Source organism: Cebus imitator, unplaced genomic scaffold (assembly GCF_001604975.1).
Source record: "Cebus imitator isolate Cc_AM_T3 unplaced genomic scaffold, Cebus_imitator-1.0 Scaffold256, whole genome shotgun sequence".
Lineage (NCBI taxonomy): Eukaryota > Metazoa > Chordata > Mammalia > Primates > Cebidae > Cebus > Cebus imitator.
This window is the reverse complement of record NW_016107571.1, coordinates 163452-182016: the sequence shown is the minus strand read 5'-3', so window position 1 is coordinate 182016 and position 18565 is coordinate 163452. Positions and strand designations below refer to the sequence as shown.

The window sequence follows — 18565 nt, the reverse complement described above, 5'->3', positions numbered from 1 at the left end:
CTCGCGAGGAGCCTGGCTACTCCTCTTGCCGCCTTCCGCTGGCCGGGACCGTTTTTTAGGCCTTTGCCGCGCCTCGGGAGCGCTACGAACCCAACAGCCGCCCGAGCCGGAGCCGCCTTCTTGCTCGCGGTCTGGGGACGCGCTCGGAGCCGGGGGCCTTCGCCAACAGCCGCCGCGCCGGCCCGGGTCTCAGCCGCGCGCTGGCTGGGTACGCGACGCGGCGAACGCAGTGGTCCTCGCCAAGATTCGGGCGAGGACCTTAAAAATGGCTTCCGGGCATGCGCCACAGCGGCCGTTACGATACGCAAAACCGACGCCTCGGAGCCAAGAGACTAGAGAGACGGTGCCCAGCGCACCATGGGGCTCCCGGGGCCCAGGGCTGACCATGAGAGTGCACGAAGCTGGCGAGCCCCTGGGGGCGGCCCAGGCTTAGGTGTGGGCGCACGCGTGGCCGCGGCGGTAGCGTCACGTAGCGAGGCTGCGCGTGCGCGGGCGTCACGGCGGCACCCAGAGTTGAAGACGCCGGCGGCTCCGCGCCGAGCTTTGCTTTTCCGGTTGGGCGTGCTTTTTACTGCAAGGTGATGGAAGCGAAGGCCCGTACAAAGACAGAAGCGTTGGCTCCAGTGAACACGGTTTCCTACTACAAGTTGGTGACTAACAAGTTGCCTAAATTTCAGACCAAAGTCTAGTTGATGGAGACACGTGCAATAGAGAACCAAAATTTAAATTCAAGTTCGTGAGTTAATTGGTTAGATGTTGGAGAATCTCTGGCTTATCAGGGGAATGTTCCCCCCCGCCTTGAAATTTCATTTTGACCATGTGTGGAAAAATCGTTTTTGAAAAAATTCGAAGTTGAGGCTCTTAGCAATGAAATGGGCAGAACTGCTAAGATTGTTCCGTTTGTATCAAATTGAACTGTTAATGATAGTAAAGGGAAAGAATGGGTGTTGCTCTTAGCAGGGTTTGACGTAGTGAAAAGTTACGCTTTCTGAGCCTGCTTGCGAATGTCTGAAAAAATACTTAATGGATACATTCTGTGGATTAAATGTAGACTACATTTAATCCACAGATTGGCAATTGTGAATAATGCTGCAGTGAACTTCGGTATATAAATATCTGTTCAAGTCCTGCTTTCGTTTTTTTTGAGTACCCAGTGGTGAATTCGTTATTTACTTTTAAGCATTCTGTTTAAATTATATACTGTAGTAAAGAGTAAGAAAGAGACGTTCGTTCTTCCCTACTGAACTAGGCAGTTATTTCCTTCAGGTGTTTCTTCACAAAAACGGTTTTGTTAAAAACAAAAAACCAAAAAACGGTTTTGTGTTTATTACAGCTGAGTCAGTGCTGATTCTCTCAAATAGATCCTGCAGGATAAATCTTCATTTTTGTTTCAACAAAACGTGGAAACAATGGAAGAAAACAAGCTGCAGGTAATGCCACTCTTCTTAGCTGTTTATTTGACTCTTAAGAGTTACCACCTGGATGAGGCCAGGCGTGGGGGCTCACGCCTGTAATCCCAGCACTTTGGGAGGCCGAAGTGGGTGGATCCCCTGAAGTCAGAAGTTCGAGACCAGCCTGACCAATATGGGGAAACCCCCTGTCTACTAAAAATACAAAAAATTAGCTGGGCATGGTGGCGGGCGCCTGAAATCCCAGCTATTTGGGAGGCTGCGGCAGGAGAATTGCTTGAACTTGGGAGGCAGAGGTTGCAGTGAGCCGAGATTGCACTACTGCACTCCTGTTTGGGTGACATTGTGAAAATCTGTCTCAAAAAAATAAAAAAGAATTACTACCTGGATGTATTGTGAGATAACTGCAAGCAAAATTAATCACATTTAGGTCCTAACATTTCCTGGAGTGTTGGTTGAGGTAAATAAGAGTATACTTAGTTGAAAGATTCACATTTGGTGTATGTAAGTAAAACAAATGTTTTTATTTTTATCACTAGTTGTTAAAGTAGCAAAATCTATTTTAAAAACCACTCTAAGTAGTGTTTTCCCAAATGTGATCCTGCATATGGATCACCCAGGGTTTTGATAAGCTGCAGATTCTGTTTAAGGAGGTCTAGGGAGAGGCCCAAGCTTTTGTGTTTCTAAAGTTTCTAGGTGAAGGTGCCACTGGTTTGGAAACCACACTGGGAGTATCTAGGTTGTAGCTCCCTGCTGTCCAGTAGCTACACATGGCAAGTGGGCGCTTGAAATGTGGCTAGTGGAACTAAGGAACTGAACTTTAACTTTTTTTTTTTTTTTTTTAAAGACAGGGTCTTGCTCTGTTGACCAGGCTGGAATGCACTGGCCCAATCACGACTCACTGCAGTACTGACCACCTAGGCTCACAACTTCATTTTTAATTTTAAGTTTAAAAATGGATATTTGATTTCATTATTGGAAAAAAAAGTATGGAATAATTTGGGTGTGTGGATGTATATTTTAAATGTAAAGTTTTTGAAATCCAATACAGACAAGTATTTCTGATGAAAATTTTGAAATTGAAATGCAGAATTACAAAATATATAGCACACTGGATTTTGACGACTTAATATGTAAAAAAGAATCTAAAATCTCACTTTTATATTGATTTTATGTGGAAATTATATTTTTGATATATTGGGTTAACTATTCTAATTAATTCCAATTATAATTACAATTCTTGGGCTACAAGAAAATAGCCTACTTGTATTTTATCTTTATTGGACAGTGCTATACTAGATACCAAATATCCTCTGGACTATTTTATAATGGAACAGAATAACAACTGTTCCAGATTAATCTTATAAATTCTGTTTTTTCTTGGGGTCATGTTAAAGAAAAAATTAGTCTGACTTTATTGAAGACTGTTGCAATAAGGACATTGCAAGGACGAAAAATTTGACCAGCTATTAAGGGTGATCAGATATCAGGGGTAGAAGATTCTGCCTAAACTGATTTAGAAGTATTCTTGTTAAAATTGGGCTAGGCAGCCCAAAGACCAGTTTGGGGCCAGGATTGAGGTCTGTTCAAGAAGATTGCTCAGAAACCTGACTAAAGTTTGGTCAGGGAGAGAGTCTTTTGCTGGTATGGTGGAATGTTCCTACAGATGCCCACCTACTCAGGAGGCTGAGGTGGGAGGATTGCTTGATGCCAGGAGTTTTAATCTAGCCTGGGCAACATAGTGAGACCCCATTTCTCTTTAAAAGAGAAGAATGTTGGCCGGGCATAGGGGCTGATGCCTGTAATCCCCGTGCTTTGGGAGGCCAAGGCAGATGGATCATGAGGTCAGGAGTTCAAGAAGAGCCTGGCCAACATGGTGAAACCTGTCTCTACTAAAAAAAAAAATTAGCCGGGCATAGTGGCGTGTGCCTGTAATGTAATCCTGGCTACTCAGGAGGCTGAGGCAGTAGAGAATTGCTTGAACCCGGGAGGGAGGCAGAGGTTGCAGTGAGCCGAGATTACACCACTGCACTCCAGCCTGGGTGACAGAGCAAGACTTGTCTTGAAGAAAAAAAGTGTAAGAGTGTGTATGTGTGTGTGTGTCAGTCATTATAAATATTTTCCAGCCTCCTGTCTATCTGGACCACAGGCTTTGGCAGCTCACTCCACAAAAGGTCCCTTGTGGCTTGGAGGCTTCTAGTTGTTTTCATTGTATACATTCATTAGTAATGTTCCCTTCAGTTGAAACTAAGCTATAGGGAGCATAGAGCCAGATTCTCACTTTTAAGGCATGAAAGGATGCTTAGATGAACTGTGGAGGAAACAGTGCTCCCTAATGATTTTAAGACAAGGGGTATGTGAAGGCCAGTATGTTTTTCGAAGTGATTGGGGGAAATTAAGGTTTTTCTTTATTTAATTTCTGAAGTCATGCATGATTTAGAACCCATCTTTTTTTTGTTTGTGAACTTTAGTGCAGTAGTGTGGTTGACGGTAATTTTGAAGAAGTTCCCAGGGAGACGGTAATTCAGTTTAAACCTCCACTATACAGGCAGCGGTACCAGTTTGTTAAAAATTTAGTGGAGCAACATGAGCCCAAGAAGGTAGGTATTTTTTCTCTTTCCAAACATTCAATTATTAAGACTAGTAGACTAGTCTTATGAGGTGGTTTGTCAAATGCATTAGCGTGGAGAGACTTTTCACAGGGATTATTGCAATAGGGAGAATGCCGTAACCACAAGATCCGCAAATGTCTCAAGAGTTGAGCCAAAGGGATTTTTCTTCTACTAGAGAAGTGAACAAAGCTATAAACTAGGGAAGCGGGATGAAAGGGTGGTTTGAAAGGACAGTAGAATGGGGAGCCTTAAGGAGGGGGCTGTTCCCTCAGGCCAAAGTTCAGGGCCCTGGGGGAAGGAGGAAAGTTCAAATAAACTATGGTTAAAAAAGAAATTTTCTTCCTATTGATCAATGGGGGCAAGTATTCCTGCCAGTTATTTGAGGGAAAGAATGGAAACGCAAGGAATCCTACCTAAGTTTTATGGAGGAGGGTGGTTTTTTGCAGTGAACCGTTTCCTGGAACACAGAGCATAGGTAGATTCCTTTAACAGATGCCAGAAACACAGGGCTCAGGTAGAGTTCAGTATTGCCAGGTTCAAATGTGAAGAAAATCTTGAGATTTTGTAGTGGGATGTGATCTTGTAGGCACCATATTTCTAGAGCTAAATGCTCTAAAAATACCAGGCAAACTGGTATTGTAGCCACAGGTATTGTGTTTCTTTTAAAATTAGACGATAATGGGCTGGGGATGATGTCTCACATCTATAATTTCAGCACTTTGGGAGGCTGAGGCAGCTGAATAGCTTGAGACCAGTCTGGCACCATAGTGAGACCCTGTCTCTACAAAAAGTAAAATTCACTGGGCATGGTGGTATGTGCCTGTAGTCCCAGTTACTCAGGAGGCTGAGGTGGGAGGATCTCTTGAGCCCAGGAAGTTGAGGCTGCAGTGAACTGTTATCACCTGCACTCCAGCCTTGGCAACAGAGCAAGATCCTGTCTCAAAAAGAAAATTAGATCATAATGAGCCTTCTCAATTAATTTCAGAGTAAAGTCATAATTGCATACAACCTACATACATACGTTCATACCTGGTTACTATACTAATGGATTGGATGTGAACTAGATGCAGGTAAGATGAATTTCTAGATGAAAGCTTTCTTTTTCTGCTTGATGCTGAAGACTCAGTGAAGATTCCTGTGTGTAAAAGTTTCCCTTAACTGCACCACTACTGTTTCACACTTGCACACCAAGGTGCAGGTATTAGTTTACATCTCTGACCATCTAGGCGTGTGTATTCAGGTAAGGCATCTAAAATTGGCTTTTTGGCAGCTCAAAGTTCAGTATGGAATTTCAGATGGTTTGAGGTAATTGTTTAATCAAATTAATGTTTGAGGGATGAAAGCAAAGTTTTAGAAAGCTTTGTTTGCTGAAATATGCTGAGAATATTTAAGACTCCAAATTCTGATTCTGAATGGGAAAACAGTATGTACCTAATTGTTTTTTATTAGTTCAATATAGGCAATAATAGTTGTTCTGGAATAGGAGTAGACCTTTCTATTTTACTGTGATCAAATAGAAATTTGCCTATGGGCTTATAAAGTCTCAGGTTAATTTTTTTTTTTGTGTGTGTGTGTGTGTAGAATCTTCTACCAAAAAATCCTTCCATATAATGGTTTTATTATTTTACTACTGATATGTACTCTCCGCTCTCCTCCTCAGAAATAAAAGTTTTTGATCATACTTTTCTGGCTGTAAATGTCTTTGAAATAACATTCTGTCTCATCTACAGGTTGCAGACCTGGGATGTGGTGATACTTCACTCTTAAGGCTGCTAAAAGTCAATCCATGCATTGAATTGCTTGTTGGAGTAGATATTAATGAGGATAAATTACGATGGAGAGGGTAATACCTAGTTTCTGAAAGAATTATTCATTAATATAAAACTAATGACATTATTAATTGAGTTTAGAGAAAGTGTTGATTTTATATTTGTCTTAAAAGATTGAAGCTATTAGGGATCTTTAACTCACTGAATAATCAGGATTTGCCATAACACTAAAAATACCTGTATTTTATTGCTACCAACTTAAAGTATAGCCTCAATTAAATGATTATAATAGTAGAAGCATTGCAAATTCAGTTTCAGATGTTCAAATTCAGTTTCAAAATCTCATCACTTTAATGCTAGACACTTTGATAATTTATAGCAGAGGATTTAAAATTCTCCAGAACACTAAGGCCAAGGCTCCAGGCCATCACCTCCATTTTGAGCCACAGCATTTCTCCTGTCTCTTGTGTATATGGCATATATACATTAGATTTCCACAGATTGCTTCAAGAATGATCTTCTAAAGAACAAAAATCTGAAAATCACTGAAACTAAAGCTGGAAAACCAAAACTATTACAAATGAAAACAATATAACAGTATTAAATATTCAAAGTCTTTTTCTCACTGGCCAGTAACTTCCCATTGTGACTGGAAGTTTCCCTATGACCTGGTGTTTAATATATCAAGACAAGAAAAACAGGCCATGTCAGACTTATGTCAACATAGGTAGAAGATAATTATCAGAGGATCTGAGTTCTGTAGCTGGTGAGAATTTTTAAATAGATCATGTTCATAATGTTTCTTCAATAATTATTTTGCAGGGATACATTAGCTCCTTTCATGGGTGATTTTCTGAAACCTCGGGATCTAAATTTGACCATCACATTGTATCATGGGTCTGTTGTGGAGAGAGACTCTCGTTTGCTTGGATTTGACTTGATAACGTGTATTGAATTGTAAGTTTTAAACTGATTTATACTGTATAACTGTTCATTTGAAAAGCCTGAATAAGCCTGAGTGATCTTAGTGTCCTAAATATTTAGGTCTTTATTATTATTTGTAAAGAAAACTGCTCATTGGTTAGGGATATGTTTTTACTCTTCTTTTCCAACATTTTACTTAGGAATTTCAAGTATACAGATAAATTGCCATAAATACATAGTACCAAGAATACCTGTACCCCCTTTATCCAGACGTTAACACCTTCCTCACTTTTAAAATCATTTGTACATTCCACCCTCCCTCTCCTGTTCCCCCCACCTCCATCTCCCCGTAGAGTTATTTTTTCTCTGAATCAGTTACGGGTATACATGTGGCCCTTTGCCTCTACTTAAAAAATCAGTTTAAAAGTTGGAGGCCCCACACTACCTGATTCAAAATGTACTACAAAGCAGTAGTAATCAAAACATCATGGTTCTGGTATAAAAGCAGATACATAGACCGATGGAACAGAATAGAGAGAACCCACAAATAAATCCATACATTTTCAGCCAACTGATTTCAACAAAGACAGCAAGAACATGCATTGGCAAAAGGACACTGTCTCCAATAAATGGTATGGGGAGAACTGCATGTGCATATGCAGAATGAAATTAGACCCCTATCTCTCACTGTGTACAAACATCAAGATGGATTAAAGAGTTAAATGCAGACCCAAAACTGTAAAAGTACTAGAAGAAAACAGGAAATGCTTCAGGACATTGGTCTAGGCAAAGATTTTGAATAAGACTACAAAAGCACAGGCTACAAACAGAAATACACAAATGGGACTATATGAAACTCAAAAGTTTCTACACAGCAAAGGAAAGAATGAAGAGAACCTATAGAATGGGAGAAAATATTTGCAAAGTATTTATCAAGGGGGTAATATACAAGGGAATATACAAGGTTCTCAACAGCAAAAAACCCAAAACTCCAAAATAATTAAACAATGGGCAAAGAACCTGCATAGACATTTCTCAAAAGACATACAGATGGTTAACATGAATATGAAAAAAATGCTCAACATCACTAATCTTCAGGGAAATGTGAATCAAAACCACAGTGAGATATCTCACCCCATTTAGAATGGATGTTATTAAAAAGACAATAAATGCTGGCAAGGATGCAGAGAAAGGGAACTCATATAAATTGGTTGGAATGTAAATTAGTATAGCCATTATGGAAAACAGGTTTTAAAAACTGAAACACTAACTTCAAGGAGGACAAATTGGATATATTTAAGTATGAATGATGAGACCAAAATACCTACGAGTAGATTTTTTATTGCTGTTCTAAACTTTATATATGGCTTCTTTGTTCTTCATTCTGTTTCCTATAATATGTACCAGGCAATAGAAAAAACAAAAAATACAAAGCAAACTCTCTGCTCTGGAGGAGCAGTACACATTACTAAAAACTGGGCGCAGTGGCTCATGCCTGTAATCCCAGCACTTGGCGTGGCTGAGGCAGTTTTGAGAGGCTGAGTTTCATTTTTCAAAAAACTGAAAATGGAACTGCCATATGATCTAGCAATCCCACTACAGGGTATTTATCCAAAGGAAAGAAGTCGGTTATATTGAAGAGATATCTGCACCCCACTGTTTGTTACAGCACAGTAGCCAGGATATGGAATCTACCTAAATGTCCATCAGCAGATGAGTGGATAAAGAAAATGTGGTATATAGGCCAGGCGCAGTGGCTCACACCTGTAATCCCAGCACTTTGGGAGGCCGAGGTGGGTGGATCACCTGAGGTCAGGAGTTCAAGACTAGCCTGACCAACATGGAGAAACCCCATCTCTACTAAAAATACAAAATTAGCCAGGCATGGTGGGGCATGCCTGTAATCCCAGCTACTCTGGAGGTTGAGGCAGGAGAATCTCTTGAACCTGGGAGGTGGAGGTTGCAGTGAGCTGAGAGAGATTGCACCATTGCATTCCAGCCTGGGCAACAAGGATGAAACAAAACAAAACAAAAACAAACAACAAAACAAAACAAAAAAGTGGTATATATGCACAATGGAGTAATATTCAGCCATAAAAAGGTATGAAATTGTCATGGATGAACCTAGAGGACATTAAGGGAAATAAGTCAGGTATAGAAAGATAAATACCATATGTTCTCATATCTGGGTGCTTAAAAAATAAGCTCAAATTTAAGTAGAGAGTAGAATTATTATTGGCTGGGAAGGGTAGCAAGGAGGAGAGGATAGAGAGTTAATGGATACAAAATTACAGTTAGATAGGAGGAATAAGTTTTATTCTATAGCACTGTAGAGTGAATATAGTTAAGGACAATTGTGTTTTCAAAGAGCTAGAGGATTTTTAATGTTTCTAGCATGAATAAATGATAAATGAGGCGATGGAGATCCTCATTACTGTGACTTGATCATTACGCATTATATACCTATATCAAACTGTCGCTCTGCACCCTATAAATATGTACAATTATTACATGTAAACTTAAAAGGGAAAAAATTCAGCTTATTTCCAAGGCAAGGGGATTTATGTAACCAATCCCCTGTCCCCCTTTTTAACAAGAGTACTTTTTCATTTTGGGCTCCCATTGATTAGATTCAGCTTATGCATCTTTGGAATACAGCGGAACACTGCAGAGGTTATTTGAGTCCTTCTCAGGGCCTCCCATTTGGAAGCACATGATGTCCATCTGTCCCTCCTTGGTGACATTAATTTTGATTCCCTCTCCCCTGCCCCCAGTCAGCTGTTTGCTTCACTGTGTAATTACTGTTTTGATTTTGCCTTTTTTCATTACAACTTATGGGGAGACATATTGAGACTCTGCAGATACCTTGTCACTCATTCATATTTCCCTCTAGATTTAGCATCATCAGTGATTCTTGTCTGGCCCAATCTTTATGACAGTGGTGGCAAATGATATTTACTGCTATTCCAGTACTACCTCTGGACATTTACCAGTCAACCCTTGGCCTTTTACTAGGAGCAAGAGCCCTCCCTCTCCCCACTTACTTATTTATCAGTAAGTGAACTCGTGAATTCTTATTTTTTGATAGTTTGTGATTTATTTCTGCACTTCTTCAAATTGTCTAGTGGGGTTGGTTAGTGGGGGCCCCAATGAGCTGGCTCCTGAGCCTAGAGATAGGTCTCATTTTTCTGAGCACTTTCTGACATCCAAGATGTGTCAGGCCCCTCTTCTACTTTTCCTTCTCTAGTCCTGGAATAATTTATTTCTCAAAGGAGCTCTGTTTCTTTTAAAGTGGGATTGGTATTTAGAAACCCAAGATAGGTGCTTCTTAATGACATTTAATAGTTAAGGGGCTTGCTTGCTCTGTGGTCAGTTTGCCTGGTTGTATGTTCAGGTTGATTTCTAATTTTTCTTTATGTATGTATTTGTGTGTGTATGTATGTATGCATTTATGTATTTTGAGACAGGTTCTCACTCTGTCACCCAGGCTGGAGTGCAATGGTATGATCTTGGCACACTGCAACCTCCACCTCCCAGGTTCAAGTGATTCTCTTACCTCAGCCACCTGAGTAGCTGGGATAACAGGCATGGGACACCATGCCCAGCTAATTTTTGTATTTTTAGTAGAGATGGGGTTTCACCATGTTGGCCAGGCTGGTCTTGAACTCCTGGCTTCATGTGATCTGCCTGCCTCGGCCTCCCCAAGTGCTGAGATTAAAGGCGTGAGCCACTGCACCCCGCCTGATTTCTAATTTTTAGTAATATGTATTGCTTCTCTAGAGCAGAGAGTTTACTTTGTATTTTTTTTGGTATTTTCTATTGCCTAATGTAACATATTAGTTATAGGAAACAAAATGGGAGAACAAAGAAGTCATATATAAAGTTTAGAACAGCAACTGGCAATAAGAAAATCTCATAGTATTTTGGTCTCATCATTCATACTTAAATATATCCAGTTTGTCCTCCTTGAAGTTAGTGTTTCAGTTTTTAAAACCTGTGTACCTCCTCTATTATTTTTGTTTTTATTGTGGTAAAATACACAACAATTTTCCACGTCAACCATTTTTAAGTGTACAGTTCAGTGGCATTAAATACATTAACATTGTCGTGCTGCCACACCACCATCCATCCACAGAACTTGTCTTGCAAAACCGAAACAATTATCCACCTGTTAACAACTCCCAGTTCCTGCCTCCCAGTAGCCACCATTCTGTTTTCTGACTCTATAAGTGGAATCAGGCATTATTTGTCCTTTTGAGACTTGACTGGCTATGACACTTCTCATAATGTCTTCAAGGTTTACCCATATGCTGTAGCATGTGTCAGAAATTCCTTCTTTTTAAGGCTGAATCATCCATGGTATATGTATATAACGTAGCTTGTTTATGCATTTATCTGTTGATAGACGCTTGGGTTGTTTCCACTTTTTGGCTATTGCAAAAAAATGCTCTTCTGAACATGGTATACAAATATCCATTTGTGCCCTGCTTTCAGTTATTTTGGGTATATATCCAGAAATGGAAATGCTGGATTGTATGGTAATTCTATTTTTAATTTTTTGAGGAACTGCCATACTGTTTTCTTTAACAGATTCACCATTTCATTCACTTTATGGACCCACCACTGATTGGTCCATGATTGGCAGTGGCTTGGCTCCTTGAAGTCACTCAGGAACCAAATTCCTGTGTCTTGTTCTACTGTCCCCTGGAGTATTAAACCTATGTGTGGTCATAGCTGGGTCACAGACATATTCTTCTGGTTAATGAGAGTGGAAAAATCATAGAGGCATGTATGCTAAATATTTTAAGACCCAGACCCAGAAGGGCAAATATCTCTTCCATTCATCTTCCGTTTATGAGAACTTAGGTTTGTGGTCACACCTGGCTGAAAAGGAGGCTGAAAATAGATCCTGTAACTGGGTAGCTATATGCCTGTGACAACTCTTACTATGGAGGAAGAATAGAGTAGAATTTGGTGGAAAGCTAGCAGCATCCACCACGAACGTCTTTGCCAAACTGCCCTCGTTAGGAGTTGTACTGATTGACATGCCGATTGCTCATGTTGGAGGGTTTGTTTTCCTACCCCTTCACATGTGATTTATCCAGAATTATCTTATCCAACTTGATCTTTGACAGTCTGATAAGAAGAAAGTTTAATTTCAGTGTAGTTTGAATTTTATTTTTCCTGTATTACGTTTTCACCTGTTCCAGAGTTCAGAGAATTTCTCTGAACTATGTGTTTCTTTTATACATTTTTCTTACTGGATTGTTGGCATTTTTCTTACTAATTCATATACTTTCTTTTTATATTAGGGGAATTAGCCTGGTAACTATGATACACATAGCAGATATTTACACCCACTTTGTTTTTTGACTTTATTTATGCTGACGTAAAAATAGCATGTAGTAAAATTGAAGATTTTTACAGGGTATAGTTCTGTGAATTTAAACACACATAGTTTAATGTAGCCATTACTATGGTCAAGATACAGAACAATCCATCACCCCAAACACCTATTTTGCACTACTCCTTTGTGGTCACCTTCCTCTGTTTTCCATCACTATGGTTTTGTCCTTTTGAGAATATGTGACAATAGAATCATACAGTTTATAACCTTTGAGACAATCTTCATTCACTCAGTGATGGCTTTGAGAGTTACCTAAGTTCTTCTGTGTGTCAGTAGTTGGTCCCTTGTAATTCCTGAGTAGCATTCCGTTGTATGAAAGTGCCACTTTTCATTCTTTACCCATTTTAAAGATATTTGGATTGTTTCCAGTTTGGAGTGATTATAAATAAAACTGTTACAAACATTCACATATCGGTTTTGTGCAAAGGCAAATTTTACTTCACCTGTGAGTGGGATTACTGGTTAGGTCATAGGTTTAAGAGTGTGTGTATGTTTTGCTTTTAAAAATTTCCTTCTGAGCTGGGCGTGGTGGCTCACACCTGTAATCCCAGCACTTTGGGGGGCTGAGGTGGGCAGATCACCTGAGGTCAGAAGTTCAAGACTAGCCTGGCCAACATGGTGAAACCCTGTCTCTACTAAAAATACAAAAATTAGCCGGTCATGGTGGTGAGTACCTGTAATCTCAGCTACTCGGGAGGCTGAGGCAGGAGAATCTCTTGAACCTGGGAGGTGAAAGTTGCAGTGAGCTGAGATTGCGCCATTGCCCTCCAGCCTGGGCAACAAGAACAAGACTCTGTCTCAAAAAAGAAAATAAAAATCCCTTTGTATTTCCTTGGATCTGCTCATTTTGGGTTTCATTTGCTGTGTTTTCCTAACTTCTTGAAATAAATACTTAGCTCATTTAATTTCAGCTTTTCTTATTTTCCAGTATATGATAAAACAATAACTTTCCCTCTAATTATGTTATGTTTATAACCATAGATTGTGGTTATGATAGTATTTGCACTGGTGATGCAAAGAAGTCAGGTAGAATAAGAAGACTCAAGAAACAGCTAGATTTGGCAGCTTGAAGACTGTTACTGACTAGTGAAACAGGTCATCAGTTCACCTTCAGTGCTGCTGCTTATAACCGGATGAAAGGTCATGATGTTTCTGCCCATCACTGTCCTGCTGAGAAATAGAGGCCTAGTGGTGATATGGGGATGTCCTTGCAGCCAGTGGAAGTAGATTGTCTCTCTACAGCTTAATGTGGCTCCTAATTTTTTTTTTCTTTTTTTGAGACCGAGTCTCGCACTGTCAGCCGGGCTGGAGTGCAGTGGTGCCATTTCTGCCCACTGCAACCTCTGCTTCCTGGATTCAAGCAATTCTTCTGCCTCGGCCTCCTGAGTAGCTGGGATTACAGGTGCCCACCACCAAGCCTGACTAATTATTTTGTATTTTTAGTAGACATGGAGTTTCACTATATTGGCCAGACTGGTCTGGAGCTCCTGACCTCGTGATCTGCCTGCCTCAGCCTCCCAAAGTGCTGGCATTACAGGTGTAAGCCACTGCACCCAGCCGGCTCCTAATTTTCTTGGGAATTGCGTAGAAGCTCAGGCCTGCGTGAAGCATTTTTGTCAATATCTAGTTTCCTTAGGATATACTGACTTAGATGGGATGGCAGCAAAACTTTGTCAGATCCTGTTTTGGTAACATTTAGTTGTTATATAATTACAAATTTACAGAAGTTGCAGGATTGGTCCAAGGAATTCTCTCAGCTGTTTTTTACCTAGATTTACCACTTGTTTATAGTTGATACTATTTACTTTGTCTTTTTCTCTAAATATAGTTTTCTACATGTATTTTTTTTTTTATCTCAACCATCTCAGAGTAGGTTGGGTATGTTGTGTCCTGTTGCCCCTAGATACCTTGGTAAATATTTTCTAAGAACAAAGACGTCTTACCATAACCACATAACTCTATCAGGAAATTTAACATAGATACAGTACTATTACCTCATCTAAGTCCATATTCAGCATGCATCATTTGTTCCAGTAATGTTTCTCTATAGCTATTTTAAAATTTAGCTAAAATTTAAAATGGTCCAGGATCACACAATGCATTTGGTTGTCACGTTTGTGTGGGCTCCTTTAATCTGAAGCAGGTCTGTGCAGCCTTTCTGCTTGGTCCTATTTGCCCTTGATATTTCTGAAGAATATGTGCTATTTTCTAGAATGTCCCTCAATCTAAGTGTCCCCTTGTTATCAAATTCAGGGACTGCATTTTTGACAAGAGTATCATAGAAGTGATATTGTCCTCGCTGATGCATTATATCAGGGAGGTTTAACCTCAGAGACTTTTTTCTAGAGGTATTGATAATGAAGCTGTAGAGCACAGCAAAGGACCTTAGTTGGATAAGGGAACATCACAGGTGGAGTTGGAGGGTAGGAAAGGATGAGAATATATGAATAATTGTTCTTTCCTTTTTTTTTTTTTGATACCGAGTTTTGCTCATCACCCAGGCTGGAGTGCAGTGGCGGAATCTCGGCTTACTGCAACCTCTGCCTCCTAGGTTCAAGCAGTTCTCCTGCCTCACCCTCCTGAGTACCTGGGATTACAGGCATGTGCTACCATGCCCAGCAAATGTTTTTATTTTTAGTAGAGATGGAGTTTCATCATGTTGGCTGGGCTGGTCTCGAACTCCTGACCTAAGGTGATCCATCCATCTTGGCCTCTCAAAGTGCTGGGATTCCACATGTGAGCCACTGCGCCCAGCCTGAATAATTGTTCTTAGGTCATGTAAGCATTATTACTTATTCAAAGAAGGGAGAAATTGATATACAGATGGAAATTGTTTTTGATAAATCAGTTAGAAAAATAGGTGCAAGTGAAGCTAGATTTTATTATATCTTTCTGATTAACCATTTTAGAATAGAACATTTGGATTCAGGTGATCTGGCCAGATTTCCTGAAGTGGTATTTGGGTACCTGTCTCCATCCATGATTGTCATCAGCACACCAAACTCTGAATTCAATCCCCTGTTCCCATCAGTGACCTTAAGAGATTCAGATCATAAATTTGAGTGGACCAGAATGGAGTTTCAAACCTGGTAAGTTCAGAAGGATTTTTGTTTATTTGGGATCCTGCGGGAGTTTAAAATCTTAGGAAATAAATATAGATATACATATATTGCCTAAATTGTTTTGTACTTTTGTCCAATAAAATTGATTTCCAACCTGTGACTTAGTATGTAATAAGATCACAAAGGGACCATTGCATTTGGGCAAGTATGGAAACGGTGTGTGGTCATTTGGGCAAACGTGGAGAGGGTATGTGGCCACTTTTATGTAAAGGCATCTGTAGTATTGGCATGGAGATGAGGAACAAAACAGAGGGAAGGTTTGGGGCAGTGAGAGTGAGCCTCAGGCCCCTGCCCCGGGATATCTCCTGGGGATTGGTCATGTTTTCTGGTGTAATTGCAAATCCAAATGGGTAGCTGGGTTGAGCCCTTGTGGTTTCCTTGTTCACCCCTGCACCCTGTCTGTAATGTTCCTTTTCTCTTCCATACTCTTAGGGTAAATTGGAAACTGACACTATATCCTTGCTTTGATTTGTCATAGAAATAAATACACTAGTGGTTAGGAATTTGAAACTTGGGAGTATTTATTTCTTTGTATTTTTCATGTTCTATTGTACTGCTGACCAGAACTGGTTCTTTATTTAACAGTAGCTCTACATTTAGATAAATGATTGCTGTCCTCATTTTGATTTCAGGGCTTTATATGTGGCAAATCGCTATGATTACTCCGTGGAGTTTACTGGTGTTGGGGAACCACCAGCTGGAGCTGAGAATGTTGGATACTGTACCCAGATAGGAATCTTCCGGAAAAATGGAGGAAAGGCAATGGAATCATGTGTTTCAGAGCAGCATGATCAGCATGTTTATAAAGCTGTGAGTATTCTTCGTGAGGTACCTATCAGGGCTAGAGATACATTAGGGTGGTGAACTTTTTTGGGGGTAAGAATCCCCAAAGTAGAGATAAGTATAAATGACCTTGCTTTGTGGTTCACCCTAGGAGAAATTTTCAGGCCCCATGACTACTGTCAGAGTTAGCCTATGGTATCCTTTTAGACTGCCTGGCCTTTTGCTATGTTTCAAGGTGCATTAAAGGCAATGGTCTGCTGGAGTCGTCTTAGAATACTTCAGAGCAGCTGGGTACAGTGGCTCATACCTGTGATCCTAGCACTTTGGGAGGCCAAGGCAGAATGATTGCTTGAACCCAGGAGTTCGAGATCAGCCTGGACAACATAATGAGATCTCCATCTCTACGCAAAAACACCTAGAATACTTCAAAGCAGTACTTCAGCAGACTCTTTTTGTAATCTGTTAGGATTATCAGTAGTAAAAAGGAAAGCCAGCAGCAGTTCCTCTCCAGTTGGCTTAGGACATGACTCTTAGGACTGATCCTATAAACTTCTTAGACCCTTTGGGTTTAATGAGGCAAGAAGGAGAAACACATCCTCCCATTCTTTGAAAAATTTATTTAATTAGGAACAGAGTCTTGTTCTGTCACCCAGGCTGGAGTGCACTGGCACAATCATGGCACACTGCAGCCTTGAATTCTTGGACACAAGCAATCCTCCCACGTAGCTAGGACTACAGGCATGTACCACCATGCTCAGCTAATTACTTTCTTTTTCCCTAGAGACTATGGGTCTCACTATGTTGCCCAGGCTGGTCTTGAACTTCCATCCTCAAGCAGTCCTCCTGCCCAACCCTCCTAAAATGCTGAGATTACAGGTGTGAGCCACTGCACTTAGCCACATTTTCCCCTTTAACGGAACCATTTTTCATTTTTTGCCCTTTCCCCTGTAATACCAAGTAGGAATACTGGGTTTGTGTGACTTGGTAGAAACGCAACTGGGAGACATTGAGCATTAGCATCAGATAGTTAATGTCTGTGTATCAGTAATTTGAGTCCCATTGTAATTGAGGCATGTATGATTAGTAGGATCTGACATATATTCAATATGTACATTTATTACATGGCAAAAAAGTTATTGATGGCTTTGAAAATTTTTCCATATTCTAAGTGTTTTGTTTTTCCCTTTAGGTTTTTACCACCTCGTACCCGAGCTTACAGCAGGAAAGGTTCTTTAAACTTGTGTTGGTTAATGAGGTGTCCCAACAAGTGGAAAGCTTGAGAGTGAGCCACCTGCCACGGCAGAAAAAACAGGATGGGGAATGGGGTGATAAGCCCAAAGACTCAAAGGCCCCCGGCCCATGCTTTGGACCAGTCTTCACAGAGATTGAGAAAGCCAAGATAGAGAACTCTCCCAAACCCTTCTGTGTTGGAGATAAATTTTTTGTACCTCTGCAGAGACTCCTTGCTTATCCCAAGTTGAACCGCTTATGTGCTAACGAAGAGATGATGAGATCAGTCATTGCTGACTCAATTCCTCTGAGCAGTGATGGTTCTGCAGTGGTGGCTGACCTGCGCGATTATTTTGATGAACAGTTTTGAGTTTTAAGCCATCTTTATTTCCTGAAATTCAGGGTCTCAGCAATAGTTGTGTTCACTTAAAATTTAGGTTTTGTGTGTGTGTGTGTGTGTGTGTGTGTGTGTGTGTGTGTGTAGTCCTAATTCAAGTAATGTTTTTAAAGTTTCAGTGCAAAAGTCTGTGTTCCAAGCCATTGGACAGACCTGCTTGACATATGGCCAGACTGTAGTAAGCCCTGAGAAAGGTATTAGGGTTTAACTAAAAACAGGTGCTTTCCTTTGATCTTGGACTTTTTTTTTCTCAAGAATAAAGAAAAGTTGGATGTGGTAACATCATGTTAATTTTGAACTTACCTATATTTTTTGTGTTACAGAGCCATGAGTTGATTGTTTCATTAGTCTGTTCTCACATTTTTGTGAAGAACTACCTGAAGCTGGGTAATTTCTAAAGAAAAGAGATTTAATTGACAGTTCTGCAGGCTGTACAGGAAGCATGGCTGGGGAGGCCTCCGGAAACTTACAATCTTGGTGGAAGGTGAAGGGGAAACAGACACGTCTTACATGGCTGGAGCAGGAGGAAGAGAGCTTGGGGCGGGCCTACACACTTTTAAACAACCAGATCTCATGAGAACTCACTATCACAAGAACAGCAAGAAGGAAATCTGTCCTGTGACTCAGTCAGCTCCCACCAGGCCCCTCCTCCAACATTGGGGATTACAGTTTGACATGAGATTTGGGCAAGGACAGAAATCCAAACCATATCAATTGTGATATTAAAAATTGAAGAGAAAGTGTTCAAAACCTTTTCCCTGAGGTAAGAGTAGCTTTAAAATCTTTCTAGGATTCTCTGTCTCCTTTGTGCCAAATTCTAACCTGGGTAATATTTAGCCTAGAACATCAACAAAACAGGAATGAATGTAGGTGCCTGGAGGGCACAGAAGCCTCTTCATGACATAATTGCTG

The 18565-nt window shown here is 40.4% G+C and overlaps 1 protein-coding gene across 4 annotated transcripts; it reads left to right on the top strand.

Annotated features, from left to right (window-relative positions):
* Positions 1-303: 303 nt before the first annotated feature.
* HENMT1 (HEN methyltransferase 1) lies at positions 304-17942 on the top strand. Of its 4 annotated transcripts, none has more exons than XM_017499208.2 (8): positions 304-578; positions 1334-1430; positions 3881-4009; positions 5752-5864; positions 6613-6747; positions 15031-15210; positions 15876-16053; positions 17216-17942. In XM_017499208.2, the coding sequence occupies exons 2-8, from the start codon at positions 1410-1412 to the stop codon at positions 17624-17626; spliced, it is 1167 nt and encodes a 388-aa protein (XP_017354697.1). In that variant the 5' UTR covers positions 304-578; positions 1334-1409; the 3' UTR covers positions 17627-17942. The 4 variants fall into 4 exon arrangements, with proteins under 4 accessions (XP_017354697.1, XP_017354696.1, XP_037584017.1 ...); XM_017499207.2 differs by having other exon boundaries at positions 304-623; XM_037728089.1 differs by lacking the exon at positions 1334-1430 and having other exon boundaries at positions 304-623.
* Positions 17943-18565: the final 623 nt, after the last annotated feature.